The sequence below is a fragment of the Petaurus breviceps genome, unplaced genomic scaffold (genome assembly GCF_028583685.1).
Source record: "Petaurus breviceps papuanus isolate PSGF00001 unplaced genomic scaffold, PetGlider_PUasm1.0 520, whole genome shotgun sequence".
NCBI classification, from domain to species: domain Eukaryota; kingdom Metazoa; phylum Chordata; class Mammalia; order Diprotodontia; family Petauridae; genus Petaurus; species Petaurus breviceps.
The window spans coordinates 710,050-730,642 of record NW_027186354.1 but is presented as its reverse complement, the minus strand read 5'-3'; the positions used below and the strand labels follow the sequence as shown (position 1 = coordinate 730,642).

Sequence of the window (20,593 nt, the reverse complement as noted above, 5' to 3'; positions counted from 1 at the left end):
TACTTCTGTTTCCTCCCCCTCCCCCCAATAAAACAGAAGCTCCTTGAAATCAAGATGGTTTCATTTGTGTCTTTGTAGCTTTGTAACACTTAGCACAGTCTGGAAGTAGGTGTTTAATAAATGTTTGTTGAACTTGATTTAATTTAATGGATTTTTATTGACCTGATCTTCCATTAAATCCCTAGATTGTTTTTTCACATAAACTGTTGTTGTCTGGTCTCTCCCATCCTACATCTTGCCCAGTTGATTTTTTTTAGCTTAAATATAGGATCTTACATTTGTTTCAATTAAATTTTATCTCACTAGATTTGGCCAATCATTTTTGTCTGTCAAGATGTTTTGGAATCCATTCTCTGTCATCCAAAATGTTAACTATTCTCCTCAGGTGCCACCTCTGCTTTAGTTCAAATCTTAGCTGAAATGCTGACTGTCTCATGGTCAGGTCCAAGAAAAGAAGTTTATTAGAGTCCTTCATTAGAGATCTCTCTCGAAGTTGATCCATTAATCACTTCCTTGGGTCTTCAAACATTTAACCAGTCCTGAGTCTAATTATTATCATCTAGTTCATCTGTATCTTCTCCACAAGTTTATCATGAAAGATTTTTATTAAACACCTTGTTGAAATCTACATGGATTATTTTATGACACTGCCAAATCTACCAGTTCTAAAAAGGAAATGAAGTTAGTCTGGTATGACTTATTCTTGATGAACTCTTACTGGTTCTAATACTCACTGGCCACCTTTTAAAGAATTTAGAAATCATTCCCTTAATAATAAGCTCTAGAAATTTTTTATACCAGGAATTGAAGTCCAGCTTACTGGTTTGTATATCATGTAATTTATTTTTCTGGGAAAAATATATTTTTTCTGTCCTTAGTTCTATTGTATTTCTATTCTCCATGATTTTTCAAAGATTACTAAGAGTAGCTGAGCAGTCACATCAACTACTTATTTCATTCCCCATGAGGACTTTGCTCCTTGAACTCAGTGTGTGCAGTGATATATTCTCTTATCTTGTGTTTCAGTTCCTAACATTTTGTTCTGTCCCTAGATAAGGATCAGATTCCTTGCTAGAGAATAAAAAGGTAAAGTCAGAGTTAAGTAGTATCCTTTCCTCTTCATGATCTGTTATGTCCCATCCAGGTTTCAAGAAAAAAGGCACAATAATGTATTATTGGTGAAACTGTTAATTTGTTCAGTTGTTCTGGAAAGTAATTTGTAATTGTCCCAAAAGTCACTGAACTGTGTGACCCACTACTAGACCTATATCCCAAAGAAACCAAATAAAGGAGAAAAGGAACTATATGTTCAAAAATATTTATGGCAACTCTTTTATTAGTAGCAAAGAACTGGAAACTAAAGGGACACTAATCAATCAGAAAATGGCTGAACAGATTATGGTACATGTATATATGTACATATATATGAGCTGAATGTTCTTACACCATAAGAAATTATAAAAGAGATGGTTTTAAAGACTTGTATGAACTGATGCAGAGAATAGTGATCAGAACCAGGAGAACAATTTATATAACAATAATACCATAAAGAAAAATAACTTTGAAATGGTTAAGAACTTTTAGCAATGCATTCACCAACCACAATTCCAGGGGACCAGTGATGAAGTATGCTACCTACCTCTTGACCCCCCCCCAAAAAAAAGGACTTGAGATGCTGAACAAGACATATGTTTTTGAACATGGCCAATGTGGGAATTTGCTTTCCTTGACTATGCATATCTGTGACATGGTTTTGTTTTCATTTTTCTCTTTTTTCAGTTGGAGGGGGACAAAAAGGGAGGGCTGACAGAGTAGCCCATAAAAAAGTAAAACGGTTCAGTGAAACATTTTTTAATGATTAGATGAGAACCAAAGGCCAGAAAGACTCAGAATTAAGGACAGCTTTGAAAGTTATGTTTTAAATTTAGCATGTTGTATAATATAGCATGTATATAATATTCTTAACTTCACATACAATCCTCTTTTCTACTCTACTATGTGTATGGGAATACCCATTTTATTTTCTGCTAGGTTCAGAATGCAAAAAACGCACAACAACTCAAAAAAGTGGATAGAAAATGTTCTAAAAAGCAAAACAAAACAAAATAACATTGCCTCACTCACCTCAAAGCAGCCTCCCTATTCTTTGATCCTCTTCTTGCTCCCCAAATAACTATAAATTAACTCCTTTTTTGTTGCCTTAATATTCCTTGACAGGTAGCATGACAAAACAAATAGAGAGCTAGCCTCACAGCTAGGAAAGCCTGGGTTCAAGCTCTGCCTTTGGCCTGGGATGGCTTTAGTCATGTGCAAATCACTTATCCTCTCTGTGCTCTAAGAGTTTAAGTTGCTGCCTTATTGGTAGAGGGAGCTTCCTCTCAAGCGAGTTCTCCTATAATGAAATAACAGGTCCAGTTCCTGTCTTTTATATTCCTTGACATCAGTTCCCTCTGGGCTTTTTAGTATTCCTGATTTTCAGGACCAAATGAATTATCTGCATTCATCCTCAATTATTTGCCCCTGCTTCTATCTTCTATAAAATTGATTGTCAAATTTAAGTTGGTCAATGAATTCCCTGTGAAGTTACAGGAATCTCACTAGACAATCCCCCCAGCCCCCTTTTATTCATTAGAATCACTTGTTTATGCCCTCATTTTGTTCCTGAAAACTTCCCGTTTTCCTTAGGCCATTTCTCCTGCAGAACCTTAAGCCACTCGATCTTTACTTACCCTTTCTCTGAACATTTTAAAATCCACTTCCTAGATTTAGAATATGGGTCAGACTATGTTCTTTAGCCGTCATGAACTTTAAGAGGACATGATCACTTATTCCCAAGGTTCTTGCCATTTCTTTTTTGAAAATTGCTTCTTCCTTGTTAAACCGAATTGAATTGAAATTGCGCTTCCATAGCCTGGGGTACACACTACACATCCTAGCTCTTGATTATATTTCTCTTGACCCTTTCTCGCTGAGTGGCATCTCCAGAAAGGCTGAACTCCTTGACCCCAAGGGCTGCATTTCCTTTCTCCCCCGAAGGGGAGTCAGAACATGCTTGTTTCATGGAGTTGATTCCTCCTCACCGTGCGTGGGTGAGTGGGGGGTGAGGAGGAGGTCCGTAGGGAAACAGCAAAGTCTTTGGCAAACATTGGCACCCTGTGCCTAGCTGATAGAGCAGGGAGGTGTCCATCCCCCAGAGCCCTCCCCTGACTTCTTTGATGGGTGGGTATGGGCCTCTCCCGGCCCCAGCCCCCCCGGGAAGCAGAACGGGGAATAAGCTTCCAGCAGGGGAAGGTGCATCAGAGCCCCTCCTGACTCGGCTCCATCATTCATGCCTCCCCCGCCCTCTGGAGCCCGGTCCCCTTCCAAGCGCTCCGGAGCCCAGCCGAGGGGGGCGGGGCTCAGATGGGGGGGCGGGAGGCGGGGCTTCGGGGGCGGCCTCCCGCCCCAGAGCTTGGCCAATGGGGACGGCTCCCTGTGCGCCTCAGCCAATGGCGAGGCGGCGGCGGCAGCGGCGACGCGCGCGCGCGCGTGGGGGGCCGCTACCCGGCTCCAGTGCCCGGGCCGGGCCGGGCCAGGCGACTGGGGGCGGGGCTCGTTGCTGTTTTGCAGCCGCCGGAGCCGGAGCCGGAGCCGCAGCTGTGGCCGGAGCCGGAGCTCGAGCACCAGCAGCTCGGCTCGCCGGCCCAGGGCTCCAGGCTCCGGGAGGCGCAGCGTGACGGAGGCTCCGCCGGAGGGCGCCCGGGGCCGGAGCAGCCCCCCGCGAGGCGAGGCCCCGGAGCGTGCCGCGCCTGGACCCGCAGCCGGAGGAGGACGAGCTGCCGCCCGGCGGGCCCCCGCGGCGGCCCCGGAGCAGCGCATCCCTGGAGCCCCGGCCCCAGCCTCGGGGCCGCCGCGCTCGGGACCCAGGTACCGGCCCCGCCCGCACACTCCCCACGCCGACCCCGGCAAAGTTTCCTAGCGTGGGTCTGCGTGCGCCCCCCGTGGGCCGCCCCTTCGGCCGTCACCCTTCCCTTCCCCCCCCCCCCCCCCCCCGCCCCCTCCTGCCGGCCTGGGCAAAGGCTTGAGCTGGGGGCCCGGACCCCGAGGAAGGATGCGGAGGTGGGAGTCATCTGGTGGGCATCTGGGTGTTTCTGTTTCCCTGCTGTTGGGGGGAGGGGGATGGATCCCCTGGCTGTGTCACTGGGCCCGCGCCCCCCACCCCCACCCGTGTCCGATGAAGGGCCCCCCCGGGCTGGGCTGGGGAGAAAGAGAATAGACGTGGTGCTTGTGAGCAGACCCCTGCAGGGCAGACCACCTCGGAGAAGCAGCGGCCCCTTCCTGCCCTTCCCCCGCGGTGTCCCTGGGTCCCCATGCCGCAGGTCACCACGCTCTCCTGAGGTCAGTGCATTTTCTCCTCCTATTCCTGGGAGCTGCCTTCCTAGAGCCCCTTCAGGTCCTTTGGCCTCTGCTCACCTCTCCCCGTTCCACCGTGGGAGGAGGCCCCCAGCTCAGAGATGGATATATTCCCATACATAGCCGGGCACAGGTAGAACGAACCTACTCTTTGGGAAAGACTTGATTCCTTTGCTTCCTTTTCCTACCTGTTCCCCACTCCCAACCCCCAATACTGAATTGAAGTAGGAGTGTTGGGAACTCTGAAGGAGAGGGCCCTGGAAGGGGGGTAGTGGAGATCTCTGACTTGTTCTCACCCAGAAACATATATTACCTAGATGTCCATGCAAGATAATTTTCTTACTACTTTCACCCCAGTCGTCTTTGATTGGTAGTCTGGGGAAGGAGACCCGTCTCCTGGAACATCTTGGCAGGAACACCCCCCTCCCCCCAATTCAGTAGCCTGGATTACTAAGGCTGGGGGAGGGGGAAGGAGGCAAAACTGGGGATGGCCCAGCAAGGCAGAGAGGGCCTCAGGATGGGAAAATTGAATGTTGTCCTTTACCCCAGAAATAGAATCACTCCTTCCTACCATCTGTTGCCTGGCTCTAGGGCCTGCCTGTAGCCTCAGTGCCATGAGTGGGCTAAGACATAGGACAGGGCCTGAACCTAGACCACAGATCTAGACTCTGTGGCCTGTCCCTCTCTGATGGGGAGATAAACTTTCTGTTCTGAAAACCCCTGATCTAGGTTAGGAGTGGGTTCTGTATAGCCTTGGAGATTGATGCTGGGTGCCTGACAAGTAGTGGCCAGGGTCAAGTAACTCCTGTATCTCCATACTCAATTATGAGGACAGACCCCGGGACTTCCAATTTTGCTTTCCACCAACTTTCAAAAAATAAATTTATGATGGGATTTTAAGATTTATAGCTAGAAAGACCATAGAGATCATCTGGTCTAGCCTCATTTGATAAAGGATGAAATTGGTTCACATAGGGAAAATGACTTTTCCCAAGATCACATAGTAACAGAGCTAGGGTTTGAACCTAATTCAAACCTAGTACCTGGAAGACCCACATCTTATACTTTGAATTTGCCGAGGAAGGGACCTCTCTGTGGAAAAAGCATATCCTCCCATGTTATTCTCCTTATAGGGTAAATCTACTTCCCCCACTATGGCAGAAAGAGATGGTCAATGGTAGAAGTTAGTGACAAGCAATGGGAGCTCAGAGTCCTACTGGTGAAACATTCCCCATCCCAAGCCCAGTCCAGAGGTCTACTTGGCTAATGAGCTTTCTATTCTGCCTCCAGCCCCGGGCCAAGGTGAAAGCTTCTCAACAGGGCAGGAGCAGTGAGTGGGACATCCATCGAGGGACAGCACTTCTCTGCTCCCTGGATACCTGGGTTCCGGCTGCCTTGGGCCCTCTTGCCAGTGCCTCCTGTAATCTTTCCTGCCAAGTCCCCCAGGGATGGGCTGGGGCCCAGGGGTTGAGCTGCCCATGGTGGCATGTGGGGGGTGAAGGGAAGCCCCTGTCCTGCGATGGGGGCGGGACTCTCCACTGGGGCCATCATCGCCATCTCCTTCAATGGTGTTGCTGCCCTCTTACTTCTGCTGCTCTGTACCATTGTGTGCCGGGCCTGCCGGGTGCACCCAGTGTGTACCGGTGCTGAGAAGGCACCCACGTCCCAGCAGTCTCAGCAACCGCAGGAACCCCAGCAACCCCAGCAACTTCAGCAATCACAGCCTAGGCACGAGGGCAGCCATCTGCTGCAGCCCTGACATCTGACATCCTGGGATCACCTAGCCTGCCCAGACTGCTGAGTCCCCATGGAAGGAGGATCCCATGGACATAGAAGGACAAGGAGAGAGGAGGGACCTCCCTGTTCACTCTATCTGTCTCCCATGAGCCATGGACTGGCCCCTGGGAGGTCAAGGACATCCTCTGCTTCCCTCTTCCCATGTCTGCTCCCCTCATGGGGCTGATGCCTTCTGGGTTGGGGCCTGAGTAAGCCTGTGTTCTGGGCTAGAGGCAAAAGGTGGAAGAAATGGAGGGGACTGGGGTAAGGCTGTCTATCCTCTGGGGCAGGAAGGACAGAAGCTGGCCAGACCAGACGGAGTTGGCCCCTGGGAATGGGTGGGACAGAAGCCAAGTTATTCCCTACTGGGGAGAATGGGAGCACTTGAGAACTGCTTCTGGATCCTGAAGCTGATGGGGTCAGGGAGCCTGTGCACTGGAGTTCATGGGGCAGGCAGGGAGTTGTGCCATCCCATCCCAGACCTGATCATGTGTGTGTTTGGTGGGTGGGCAGACCAGCCTGGGAAAAGCCATTGCAATAACCCAGGAGGGTCTATCTGTGCCCTCTCCCAGGGTTCCACTGCTGTTTTTACGGAACAATAAACTGCATTGTGGTTCAGCTGTCTCTTACAGTGTCTATGTCTGGGCAGGGCAAAGAACCCTGGAACTAGGTAGATGAACTCTGAGACCTGTTTGTTTGTCTAAGAGGGTATTAAGGGACCAGTGGCCTGTTATCTTTTGTATATCCATAAGGGAGGGAGTAATTAACAGCTTCCATAGGCACATCTGCAGGGATCTCTTTCTTGTTCCCTCAATTCAGGAGAATGAGACCACTGGCATTGCTCAGGGGTTTGGTTACAGGCTCGGGCGTTGGAGGTGCGTGGTGTATGATCACTTTCTGTTGTGTGGGCATTAACAATGAGGGAGGAGGGTAAGTCTGGGGTGACTTGGAACCAGGCTGGAGGAAGGGGTTGTCCAGGGCTGGTGCCTGATGTGAGGCATAGAGTGCTCTCTGGGTCAGGTCAGGAAGCAGAGGTGCTGCATTCTGGGGACAGCTTAGATCAGGTCTTTACTTCCCTCACGAGGTTCAGCAGTTTGTCCAGCTTGGCAATCTCTACTGCTGGGCCTCTCTTTACCTCCTGCCCCTTCTTCTCCTGTAATAAATCACACAGAAGGGTGAAAAGGTGAGGGGGTGGGGAAGAGAGGAGAAGTGACAAGAGGCCTTGGGTCTGAAACATTTAGATTCTCTCTCTAGTTCCTCTTACTTCTCCATCTAAGCTGAGGCCCACGAGGATGGCCTGACAAAGTCGTTCATTCACTCACTTCCACACGTGCTGGGTTAGATTACATGGGAGAGGTGGGGCAGGAGGTGACAGCCTCTGGGGGCTTTCTGGCTTGGCTGTAATCCCTGCTAAATGACAGAGATGGTTTTAAGAATGGAGGACTAGTATTTTGGGGGCTTGGTGGAGGCTGGATGGATACATAACCGTTCTTGCTCTGAGAGACAAGACATCCCTTTTGGAGCAGCCCAGACAGGATAGAGGGGAAGTCTGAGTTACTCCTCTGCCCAGTGGCTTCCTTAGCAAGAAGACATCACAGCCCCCACTGACTTAGCCTGTTTCCTGGGAGGATAAAATCACTAGTCCACATTTCTATAGTTCTTGAAAGTTAACAAAGCACTTTTCTCATATCACCCCTGTCTAGTGGGTAGTACAATGTTACCCCCATTTTGCAGATGAGTAAATTGAGGCCCAGGAGTTGAAATTTGCTCTGCTTTTCAGTTTGTAACAGAACCAGGACTTGAGCTCAATTCTTTTGCCTCCAAGACCAAGAAGCAGGAAGGATGGGAAGGTCTTAACAGAATGGCTGCCAAACAAGGCCTATAAGAAATCACCCTGAGGGGATTTTGACTTAGGCCATTTAGACCCAATGTGGGAAGGATGACCATGTGACTGCTGAGTTATACTATTAAACCAGTGGGATTCATGGAGAAATGTGTCAGTCTGGGAACAAGTGCCTCCAAAGGGAACTGAGGTGTATCACTGGGAAGAAGAGGGTACTCGTTTACTTGTTTGAGGTGGCAGCCTAGGGAACAGACCTTATCCTTGAACTGTAAATAGTCTAGTACTAAAGAGAATCCAGTCATTTTGGGGGACAGGAAGAGGAGAACTGGGTAGAAAAATGTTGGTCTCAGACTGATCAGAGGCCTCCAAACCAAAGGGATCCCCTTAACTCACTATAGCTGAATGCGCTGCAGAGGGTCTCCCGGATCAGGGCTGGACTAGACTAGATGGCCTCTCACTTTTCTTCCCACTTGGAGATGCTGTGATTTTCTGTCTCTCTTCCTGAGAACCTCTCCCCCCACCTTCTTCAGTGATGGGTGGGGTCTGGACCACATCCCTCTTCCCATGAGAGCTTGCCTGAGAGAGGGTGGCTATAGGTACTTTCTTGAAAAGAGAGGAAGGCAGGACAAGGAGAAGCAGCCCTGAGCCCTTGTGTGGGGCAGGGTCTATGGGGCAGTGGAGCTAGGCCAACCTTCCATGCTATGGAGGCAGAGAAGTCAGAATGAATGGTATGATGGAAAAAACACTGAATTTGGAAGCAGTTGTATATTAGAGTCTCAACTCTGAGATTTATTATCCTCTTGACCTTGGACTGATACACATTTCCCTCTGTAATTGCGGGGGGGGGGGCAGGCCTTGAAGAGGAAAAGTAGTTATTGTTGGGGAGAAAGGGTTGGGAAGATTGACTTCTTAAATTCTTCCTTATAGAGAACTACAGATACCTGACTAGGGATGGAGGGCCCAATGGGATCACTTAATGATTCTTTTTTACAATCATATCAACAAGCAATGTTTAAGTGTGAGTTATTATGGTAGGTTGTCCCAGGAAATGTATGGAAGAGGCCCTGAAATAGGAAGAACACTGGGAGTGATAACAGACTTGCCCAGTTGTTGCTGAATCGTGTCCCGCTCCTTGTGACCCCCTTTGGAATTTTCTTGGCAAAGATACTGGAGTGTTTGGCCATTTCCTTCTCCAGTTCATAAGTGACTTCAGTGTCTGAGGCCTTCTTCCTACTGATCTATAATTCTACCCTTAGAGGTTGAGGCTCTTGGGTTAAAAGTATGAGAAAATGTTCTCATCCTAGCTCGAGGGTAAAGGTCAAGATAGTCCCTATCTAGTTCCTTTTTCTGCTCTGTATACCTGTGGGGTAGCATGAGATATTTAGTCTGTAGAATATAGGATGTAGAGAATGTGAGAGCTTCACATGCTTGAAAGGGCTGTCATATAAAAGGGCAAAACTAGAATTAGCAGATGGAAGTCACCTGGTGGCAGATTTGGGCTCCTAAGGAAGAGCCATTTAATAATTACAGCTATTTCCAGTGGGAAGGAACCTCCAGTGAAGATCCCATCACTGGTGATTTTAAGCAGAAGTCTCATGACTGTCAAGGATTTTGGGCCAATAATTTCCTAAGAAAATCATGAATCTTTTTAAAAATTTGTTTTTATCTGGAAAAATGTACATATTTTCTGATTAATAGAAAAAGACAGATCTGAAATATTTGTATGATAGCTTACACTTATATACCCTTTATAAATACAAAGCCTTTTAGAAACATTGGTTCATTTGATTCCTACAAAAAAGCTTGTGAAGTCAGTGGAGTCATTGGCTCGGAGAGTAAAAATTTTATTATCCCTCTTTTACTGTGGCTTGGGAAGTTAAGTGAGTTATCCAAGTAAGTAGCAGAGCTGGGACTAATGCTCAGCATCATAGGACTTGAGAATTGTAAGAGGCCTTAGAGATCGATCATTCTGGGCCCACCCGTCATTCTGCAGTTGCCTTGGCATTCCAATGTGCCTTGCTCTCTCCTCCACTGGCTCTCATGGAAGGATTCTTGGGGCCGGGGGCAGGCAGAGTTTGGGTCACTACTAAGGTCTTTTCCTAACTCTAAGATAATGCGGTTTTTGTGACTTGATGTGGATGTTACACTGTTTGGAAGAAGCTGATGATGAATTGTTGTTGTTCAGCTCTGTCTGACTCTTTGTGAGCCCATGGACCATAATTTTCATGGGCTTTTCTTGGCAAAGATCCTGGAGTGGTTTGCCATTTCCTTCTCTAGTGGATTAAGGCAAACAGAGGGTAAGTGACTTACCCGGAGTCATACAGCTAGTGAGTATCTCAGGCCAAATTTGAAGTCAGGTCTTCCTAACTCCAGGTCCAGCATTCTGTCCACTGAGCGATCTAGCTAGCTACCTCCTACACAAATAGAGGTTAAGTGACTTGTCCAAGGTCATGCAACTAGTAAGTGTCTGAGGCTGGATATGAATTTAGACCTTCTTGACTTCTAGTTTATCAATCTATCCACTGTATCACCTGGCAATGGTAGAGTCAGGAAGACCTGAGTTCAAATCCAGCCCCAGACACTTAATAGCTGTGTGGCTCTGGGCAAGTTGCTCAACCTCTGTTTGCCTCAGATAAGGAAAACACTGGAAAGACTATTGTGAAGATCAAATCAGATAGTATTTGTAAAGTGCTTGGCATATAGTAGGTGCTTGTTAAAAGTAAATTAAAATTAAATTAAAAGTAAATGCTTATTCTGTATCTTCCCTTAGTTTAGAAATTTCTAGGGGTGTCCTACATATGAGGCACATCCCCTGTCAGGCCCACTGCTCCATGGCTGTTCTGATAGCAGTTCTTCAAGAGATATATTTGTGAGCTCCTTTAAAAGGCCTGGGAGGCCTGGTCATTTTTTTTCTGGTTTTCTAGTGGAGAACCTTTAGTTCTTTGATAACTGTCAACAAAGTGTCAAGTAGAGGAACTTAATAGCCTCACTTTACTAGTCAGTTGTAGCACAGAATACACTGAGGAGGAAGGAGAGAGATAGGGGAGGAACACTGGCTTGCTTTACTTACAAATATTGATGTATTTGTTTTTGTATCACCTAGATCTTCCCCAGTGTGCCCCTCCTCCCCCTCCTGGAGGGCCATCCCTTATTACAAAGAATAAAAAGGTGGGGGGAGGAGGAAACTGACCAACCCATGAACCATTAAATGTAGTGTTACATGTCTGCAGTTCCCCACCCTTGCAAAGAAGAAAGGGAGGAGCTTTTTCCTGAGGGCCAAGATCAGTCATTTATTTCACAGCATTCAGTTTCATCTGTTCTGCTGTTCTTTTTCACGTGCATTGTTGAAGTCATTGTATATATTGTTTTCCTATTTCTAATTACTTTTCATCAGTTTGTGTGAGTCTTCCCATGATTCTCTGTATTTGGCATAGTCATTGTTTTTTGTATCATAGTATTATTCCATAACCTTTATGTGCTGCCCTTTTTTTTTTTTAACTGTTCCTTAATTGATGGGCATCTAATTTGTTTCCAGTTTTTTGCTATTACAACACATGCTCTTATAAATATTTTGGTATATATGGGACCTTTCTTTTTTTTTTTTTATTTAAATTATTGTCCTTTTTGGGATATGCCCAGCAGTGAGATCTTGGGTTCAAAGTGTATGGAGATTTTGGTAATTTTCTTAGCAAAATTCCAAATTGCTCTCTAGAATGGTCAGACCAACTCACAGCTCTACCAAAAATGTATGAGTATGCCTGTCTTTTCCCCAACCCTTCCATCATTGACTCTTCCCATCTTTTATCATCTTTGACAATTTGCTGGATGTGGCTTGTTGTTCCTCATACTTGTTTTAATTTTTCATTTCTAATTTTTAATGATTCAGTGCATTCTTTCTTAATATTTTTGAGAATGGTATGTTCATATCCTTTGACCAGTCATCTGTTGGGCTTTTAGTCTTATACATGAGTCAGTTTCCTATATGTCTTGACTGCCTGTGGCTGTTCTCATAGCAATTCTCATAGCAATACAACAAATCTAATTGTCAGAGATCATAGCTGATCACATACCTGGAATTGAAAAGGGATCTCAGTGACCACCTAGTCCAACCCTCTCTCTTTTTGCAGATGAGGAAACGGAGGCAGGGTAATAGTGGTGGATTGGTTCAGGATCACAAAGACAGTAGTATTTGAACCTCTATTTCTGGAACAACTGTACCACCCTTTCCCTCATCTATTTGCTTCACTTTTTTTTTTTTTTTTGCCTTTTTGGAGGGCAGTTGGGGTTAAGTAAGTTGCCCAAGGTTACACGGCTAGTGTTTTTGTGTGGGTGTTAACTGTCTGAGGCCGGAACGGAACTCAGGACCTCCTGACTCAGGAGCCAGCGCTTTGCTCACTGCGCTACCGAGCCGCCCCTATTTGCTTCACTTCTTATCCTAGTTGTGTTAATTTTGTGCACAAGCTCTTCAAATAATAATAAGTATTTAATAAATGCTTATTGATTATTTGATACGCTTCTGTGGGAGAAAGCTTCTTCGCCCCTCCAAGGAGTCATCACTACCACCGCCAACTCTTGTAGTAAAGACAACAACAAACATTTACTGAGATCTGGTTGGTAGAAGACTCCTGTGTGCTTTTACTAGACACAGAGAAATATTTTGAGAGAATACATTCAGCTTCTGTGGAGAGCTTTTTTAAAAGAAGCCTCAGGAGGCATCAGGCGCGGAAGGGTAAAGTGGTGAGCAATGAAAAACACTTTTTAACCTTCTTTTTAATGCATACATTTTTAATCCCAAGAATTACTATTGCTTCTGGCACAGTGTCAAGCGTCATCAAGTGATTAAGTATTCAGTATTATTAAGCTTCAGCAGAAAGAACTCTGGATTTGGAATCAAGTGCAATGTTAGCCTGTTTGACCTGAATTCAAGTACTAGCTCTTTCTCTTACTACTCGTGTGACCTTAATTAAGTCTCCTAACCTCACTGGGCCTCAGTTACCTCACCTGTAAAATGAGGGGGTTGCTCTAGATGACCATATCTTTGTGACTGCCCTTTGTGTAATAACAGAATTGAATCAAATGATCTCTGAGGTTCTTCAAGCTCTAAATCACAAAATAACCAGTTTCTAAGTTGAAAAGGCCCTCAGTGCCTGTCTAGTCTAGTTCATACCTGAAAAAAAAATCTCCTCTACCATAACCCAAAGTTGTCAGCCACAAGGGGTGATTCATCACCTGTCGGGGCAACCCATTCTACAGTACCTTGGAACAATAGCTCTAATTATTAGGAGGTTTTTCCCTTCTATCAGACCTAAATCTCCCTCTTTGCAACTTTTGTCCATTGTTACTAGTTCTGCCTCTGGGGCCAAATACAACAATTTTAATTGTTCTTCCATTCAGCCTTTCAAATACAAATATAAGACAGGTTTTATAACCCTCCCTGTTTTCTCTTCTCCAAGTGAAATATATCCAGATTTTCTGACTGATCCTTATATGGGATTATCCTGAGACCCTTCAGCATCCTGGTTGCCCTCCAGTAATGTATGTCCAAATTTCCATTTGACTCTAAATCCTGTGATACTATGAAGGATCATAACTATGGATTTGCAGGGGTGGAAGGGACCTCAAAGATTATCTAGGGCTAGGCTAAACCTTAGGTAAATAAAGTCAGATTGTCACAGGGAAAGCTGGCTGTACGATTTCCCTAACTTGCTTCTAGTTTGTAAATGCCTTATCCTGCTGCTCTGTTCACTGGTTCAAGTCCACAGGAGTGGTAGGAGTCTAATCCTTCTTCCCCACGACAGCAAAGTAGGACCACAGAATTTCGATCCCATGGGATCTTAAGAGTTCATCTGATCAAATGCCCCCATTTTTATAAATGAGGAAACTGTGGCCCAGAGGTCACACAGTGGGAAGCAGAGCTGATATTTGAACCCAGATATCCCGACTACAAATTCAACATTCTTTCCATGACTTTCCTCTGTCTGAAGATGGTTGTCACGTACCACTAAATCTCTTCTCCATACTAAACTTCCTCAGTCCCTTCAGCTGTTCTTCATGTGTGAGGATTTATACACCCCTCAGAATCCCAGCCTCCTTTTTAAACTCCAACTAAAGAGCCCCTAAAGTCTAGATCCTTGGTAACTCGTAAACATTCCTCATATCAGACTGTTCCCTCATGCAGTAAATGTAGTTTTTTTTTGGAAGGGCCACCCTTCTCCAGATTCACAAGTGGTCGTGGTGATTCTGACAAAGAGGTGCCAAGAACTGAGCTGGCCGTGGGGTTCATGGAGTCAGACCCTTGTAAACCTATTCACCCACATCCAGATTCCTCTATTATTACTGCCAAAATTTCATATTTACATAATGTTTTTTCTTCCTTCCTTCCTTCCTTCCTTCCTTCCTTCCTTCCTTCCTTCCTTCCTTCCTTCTTTCTTTCTTTCTTTCTTTCTTTCTTTCTTTCTTTCTTTCTTTCTTTCTTTCTTTCTTTCTTTCTTTCTTTCTTTCTTTCTCTCTCCTTTATTTCTCTTACTTTCTTTTTAACAAAGCACTTTACTCAACACAAACATTATTAAGCATGATTATTACTTATTACAATTAATTTACCGATGCGGAAACTGATGCCCAGAAGGGTGCAGTGACTTACGGTTAATAAGTTTCAGTTTCAATAGGAAATCAGACCTCCTGGACTGGGGCCACCAGATTTCCTTCACGCCCCAAAATACTATATTCCCTTCCCCTCATGCCATAGAATGCCAGCTACCTGGCAAGAGTCTGTCATTTAATCCTTCATTCAGCAATTGTTTGTGAAGCATGTACTGTGTGTAGAACATTTTGGGTGAACTACACAATTTAGATAAGACCCCAATCCTTTCTTTCGTGGAATTTGTACTCTAGAATCTACAGAATTTAGATCAAGTTCTGTAGGTCTAGAACCCAGACCCCTGAAATCTACAGCTGAGGAAGAGGTGATGCCAACACAGATAATCCACAATATTGCATGGAAATGCATTAGAGAAGTTAGGATAAAGTGCTTTGTGAGGGTTGAGGTAGAAGACTGGTGTCTCTTGGAAAAGAAGCAGAAAGGCTTCCTGGAGGAGGTGGTATTTGCATTAAGATTTCAAGAATTCAGAGCAGGAAGGAGGGCATTCAAGGCATAAGGAAAGGGATGGGCAGAGTTGTGGAGGTAAGAAAGTTCCAGGCACAATCAGGGGATTATGAGGCACAGATGCTAGGACTAAGGAGGTAACAGTTCCTGATCAGACCCAGTAGTCTTAGACCCAGATCTGGCTGCCATATTTTGGGAAGGACACTGATAAGCTACAGAGTGCCCAGGGGAAGGTAACCAGGAGAGTGAAGGCTCTTGAGATCCTGCCATATGCAGACTGGATGAAGGAAATGGGAATGTTCAATCTGGAAAGAAGATTTAGGGAAGATAGGTATTTAATTATTTAAAGGGCTGTTTGAGAGGAAGCAGATTCATTCTGTGTGATGCTGAAGGGTAGGTCAAGGAGCAGTGGTTGGAGGTGGCAAAGAAACAGATTAGGCTTTGTATAAGGAGAAGCTTCCCCCAAAAGGAAGGGGTGGCCTTGGGGGTGAGGAGTTTTTGTCACTTGAGGTGATCAAGCAGAAGTTGACTGTCCATTTGTGGGATATGTTAGGATGGGGAGGGAGAGGTGATTCTCATTCAGATGCCAGTTGGAGAAGATGCTCCCTCAAGTGCCTTCCAATTCTGAAATTCCATGGATCTGGATAGAGGGCTTGTCCCAAATGAATTTGCTGAGGAGCCCATTGTTAGGGCTCCAGACCTAATGTAAATCTGTACATTTGGAGAGAAAGGGGAGATTGGCATAGTCACTGTATTTCTTACATTCATGGGAGGCCCCTGTGGCTGTGGGAAAGGAAAAAAAAAAAAAGGAACAGATGTGCTTTCTGCCCTCAAGGAGCTTACTCTCTTTTGGAGGAGATGATTCAGACATATGAGATAATTAGAGAACAAGACAGAGTGGAGAACCCATCGTGTTGTCCCCATGGCCTCACTCTGACCTTGATGACCCTCTAGGCATAGTGAGATATTGGATAAGAGGCTGTGTGGCTGTTCTGGCTCCAGCTGCCTTCCCACTTCCGCTGCCTGGCAGCTGAAGACCAACTTTCCTTGTCTTCCCTTTCTGCCTTGTATAGCAACATGGCACAATGGAAAATGTGTTGGATTTGGAGTTAAGGAACCTGAGTGTGAATCCTGACTCTGCCACCTATGTGGGACCTAGGGGTAAATACTTAATGTCTCTGGGTCTCCTGGATTAGATAGTTTTCAAAGTTCCTTTTAGCTCTAAATCTGTGGGTACCCCCTCCCCAACTATATGCCCTGGTTGGGGTGGGGGATGATGACAATTCAGTCACTTCAGGTCACTGAACGATTATGGAGGAAAGGTGGGGACAGGCCAGGGAGGGGAATGAAGAAGGCAGAAAGGGAATAGGAGTAGCTTCAGCAGCTCCAACAGGATGTACTTTGGAGCCCTCTTCGTCTGTATGCCAGGTCTGTTAGACCAGCTTCGAGTCTCTGCATGACCAGCTGTTTCTTTTCTCACCTAAGGAATCATTCTGTGTCTATTCATTTGTCTGTCTGTCCTTATAAAGCAGAGACCTTGTTATCTGTGTCCAAACCTGTCAAGCAGATCTCAGGCCCCACTCAGAATCTATGGGAATGTTGGCCTGGCTCAGCCACCCCCACATCTATGTGCCACCTGTACCCGCTGATTGCCCTGGCGCCTGCCCTGGCCCTGCATGCCACTGGCTTAGTTCCTTGCCCCGTGCTGGGGGTAACTGGCACCTCTTCAGCCCAACTGCTGTTACTTCCTTTCCCCAGATGCCACCTAGGGTAGTTGGGCCCTCTGCCCCACCTCCTGGCACAGTCTGTATACTGACATCCACCCCCGCCCTGACATAAACCTCTCCCTACCCTGGCATCAATCCTTCCTGTGCCCATGTCTGTCCTGGCATTAGTCCCTCACCATCTGAGCCTGGAACTATGGGAGGTAGAGTGAGTTCATGGGAGACCAGTGAGGGGCAGAGATTGTTAACTTGCCTTTTAGCTGAATGTGACCCAAAGCCAAATGGAACTGGGCTGTGAGCAGGAAGAGATGGGTCCCTGCGGGTAAAAGTACATGTAGCTAACTGAAGACCTCAGTTTCTCCCTGCATTTCATCTTATTGTCTGGGAAATCCTGTTGCAGAGTACTGATTCTGAGTTGATATGTACTTGTATTATATTTTTTGAACCAGCAATGGAAGTATGCGGTCTGATAAAGGATATTATTTTCACAAGGCCTCATTAATAGCACAGTTTTCTTGAAATTGAAACTGCTTCAGGAAAAACAAAAAACGGTGGTTGTTGCACCTATTGATGAGAGGAATTATGGTGCAGTGGTCACAGCATGGACTTGGTGTCTTTTCTTGTTATGTTTGACTCCTAGTGACCCCATTTGGGGTTTTCTTGACAAAGATACTAGAGTGGTTCACCATTTCCTTCTTCATTTTATAGATGAAGAAACCAAGACAAACAAGGTTAAGTGACTTGACTAGGGTCACACAGCTAGTAAGTGTCTGAGGCCAGATTTGAACTCAGGAAGATGAGTAGGGTCAGTGCTCTTTCTGCCCCTGACTTGGTATCAGAGGACCTTTATTTGAATCCAGGTTCTGCCACTTGATGCTAATTCAGATTTCTATAGTGTACATGAATTCACTTAACCTTGTGAGGTAAGCAGTATGACTATTATTATCTCCATTTTACAGATAAGGCTTAGTTAGTGACTTGGTTCTGGGTCCCATAGCTAGCAAGTGGGTTGGAGTAGATGATTTCAAAGATCCTATAAGGTTGTAAATCTTAGGATCCTAGGAAATTACAGAAAACTGGGAAAGAGACAAGGTACAGGTGGCAAGGAATCTGACCCAGAAAGGGGGACCTATATCTGCCAATGAGCCAAGATTCAGAAGAAGCCAGTGACCAGGGAAAGGAACCCAAACAGGAGGGTCAAGAAGAACTTGCTATTTTCGGATCTGAAAGGAGGTCAGTCTTGGGTTGGTAAATGGAAGGAGAGTATACCATGTGGCTGGACCAAAAGCTAGGAGGAGAGGTGGGGAAGAGACAAACGGCTGCTTGTAAACTGGACAGTGAGGATGCTGGGGAGGCAGAAACGGCATCTAGACCCACTGAGGCACTAGTACCTAGCTGAAGATTGGATTAGTTGGCATAGCCTGAAGGCAGACTCTACAGGGAGAGAAACCAGGCTGCCTGGCTCCCTGCCTCCTCCTCCTCCCCATGCCAGCCAGGCATTTCCACTTGTCTTAACCTTTGAAATGAGCCAGATCTATTCTGTGCCAAGGAGATGGGCCAGCCAAAGCACCTCTGTCCAAACTTGTTTACATTGCAACAAGCTCTGGCTTTGGGCAAGAAGCCTATAAGGTGGGCCCTTGGTTTGGGAGCTCTTGAGCTCAGAATCAAGCTCTATTCTTACCATTAGTTCTCTGTGCCTGTTACCCATAGATGTCCTTTCCAGATTCTCACCTCCCCTTCCCCAGATTCATGGGCCTGTTCCCGAGATCTTGCTTCTCAGCCTTCTAGCTTGGCTTTGTAATGGATTTCAGAGTTGAAAGAAGACCTAGAGATCATTTAGGCCAATACTATTATTTTACCTGCTGCCTAACTTCCTAAACTCTAGACCTTCAGTAATCTTGGATTCCTCCCTCCCTTAGTCCAGATCAACTCTCTGTCCTTTTGACTCATGGTACTTTCTAGTCTTCTCCTCTCTGATCCTCAGATGACTGCTCCTCTAAATCTCATTGAAATCTTAGCCCTGCCCCCTTGCCATTCAGGGCCTGGCATTATACTCTGGGATGGAAGGAGCCAAACATATTCAGAGCCAAGCATCTGGGTCAGCCAGAACATCCCTGGTCAGATTTCATTAGGGCCCTGAGAAACCTGAAACTTGTCCTCTATGAAAACTTCCTTTTTTGTACCTTTGGGGTATTTTTTTGGGGTGGGGCTTGTCTCTATTGAATATATATATGTGTGTGTGTATATATATTACACATTTTAAGTCCAGTGCCTTTTCAAAGTTCAGTAGGTAGTGTCTGTTGCCTCTGTGGCAACTTGACCTGGGAAAAGGAAAGAAACAAGAGGAGGAAGGAAGGAAGGAAAGAAACAAGTCTTTACTAAACACCTGCTGTGACATGCCAGGCACTGGGCTAAGCACTTTATAAGTATTTGCTCATTTGGAGGCTGTGAGGAATAGTTTTCTGGCCTATCAGAAGAAGAGAGAATGGGTTTTACTGCCTATATTCATCAAGGGTGTAGGCGGTGGTATAAATGGAGGCAGCAAACCCAAATCTCAGAAACTAGAACATCAAGGTGGAACCTGAGCCCACACCCAGACAAACCCAAGTGCTGTCCTCTGGGAGGAACTCAAAGTAGGCAGGGAAACAAGGGCTGTGTCAGTATTGGAACTTTAGGGGGTGCTGAAGACACCGTCCTAAGCCAAAATGCCCTTCCCTTCTTGCATTACCCCACTCCCATGGGGGCACTTCCACCCCAACTCCCAGAGCCCCACTCACCCCAGCAGCCTCAGGGCTGTATCCTTTTCTCAGGGGAGCTGACCCCATGCCCCTCCTCCTGCCACTACCTGTCCAAGGTGCAAAACTTGCTAGTTACTGATCTGCATCCCCAGGTGCAGCTGGCCCTGCTAAGGATAGACAGCACTGTTGGCTTTTGACCACTACAGGACACCCTGTTTACCCAGAATGCACCATATCAGCACAGTGCCACAGCCTGAGCCATGGGGTTCTTCTCAGAGCTTGAAGGCTACCTCTAATTCCTCCTGGCCAGGCCCTGACTGTGCAGTGAGATGGCAGAGAATGGCTGGTACCCTAATCAAAGCCATGGCATCTCAGGTGGTGGTCTTAATTGAGTTCCCTCCTGCTCATCAGGTTTTCTGGGCAGTTCCTTCTGGTTCTATTGCTAAGTGATGTCTCTGGAGATACAGAGAACAAAGAATTCTTATTCCCCTTTCTCCCTTACTGGGGCTGTAGAGATAAGCTCAGGTTTCCCTAGCTCTCCTCCTCCTTCCCACCTAGGCCCTGCATAGTGCTTTTTCCTTCACATTCTCTTTAAACCTAATGCTGACCAGTTTTTTTTCTGTCCTGGTTCTTGCCCCAGTACAGAAGAGGAAAAATGGGATCTTTGTTCTTATTGACTATTTTTATGGAGGGAAGGTCCATCTCCAAGTCCATCTGAGATTCTGTTCCTTCCCCCATCCCAGGAGGTAGGGGTAATACCGTGTTTCCCCGATAATAAGACACTGTCTTATTAATTTTTTTGGACAGAAAAACACCAGAGGGCTTATTTTCAGGGGAGGGCTTATTTTAATGAACATTGACAGCAATTTTAATAAACAGGTAAATGTGAACAAAAAAATGTACCTTTATTCAATAAGCAAATCACTGGGGAAGAACAGGATGACGCGCTCACTGCTGCAGCTCTGATTGGATGCAGCTTGGAGCGTGGCGTGAGTTTCACGGGGGGGGGACGGTGCAT

At 46.0% G+C, this 20,593-nt stretch overlaps 2 protein-coding genes across 2 annotated transcripts in view; one reads left to right on the top strand and one right to left on the bottom strand.

Annotated features, from left to right (window-relative positions):
* The first annotated feature begins 3,402 nt into the window (after window positions 1–3,402).
* On the top strand, window positions 3,403–6,055 carry LOC138172233 (uncharacterized). The gene is made up of 2 exons (XM_069101937.1): window positions 3,403–3,906; window positions 5,683–6,055. Exons 1-2 carry the CDS (start codon window positions 3,403–3,405, stop codon window positions 6,040–6,042), a joined length of 864 nt encoding a protein of 287 aa, XP_068958038.1. The 3' UTR covers window positions 6,043–6,055.
* Window positions 6,056–6,954: 899 nt separating this feature from the next.
* Window positions 6,955–20,593, bottom strand: part of DNAI1 (dynein axonemal intermediate chain 1) — a 265,252-nt gene continuing 251,613 nt past the window's right edge. Inside the window, exon 20 of the mRNA XM_069101915.1 lies at window positions 6,955–7,321. Within this exon, the coding sequence (XP_068958016.1) occupies window positions 7,229–7,321 (93 nt within the window). The 3' untranslated portion in view covers window positions 6,955–7,228. The remainder of the gene's footprint in view (window positions 7,322–20,593) is intronic.

Bases quoted from the DNA above. Each gene is read 5' to 3' on its own strand.
- LOC138172233 (XM_069101937.1), top strand. From the start codon at position 3,403: ATGGGGGGGCGGGAGGCGGGGCTTCGGGGGCGGCCTCCCGCCCCAGAG. The intron at 3,907-5,682 runs GTACCGGCCCCG...TTCTGCCTCCAG, and splicing joins CCGCCGCGCTCGGGACCCAG to CCCCGGGCCAAGGTGAAAGC.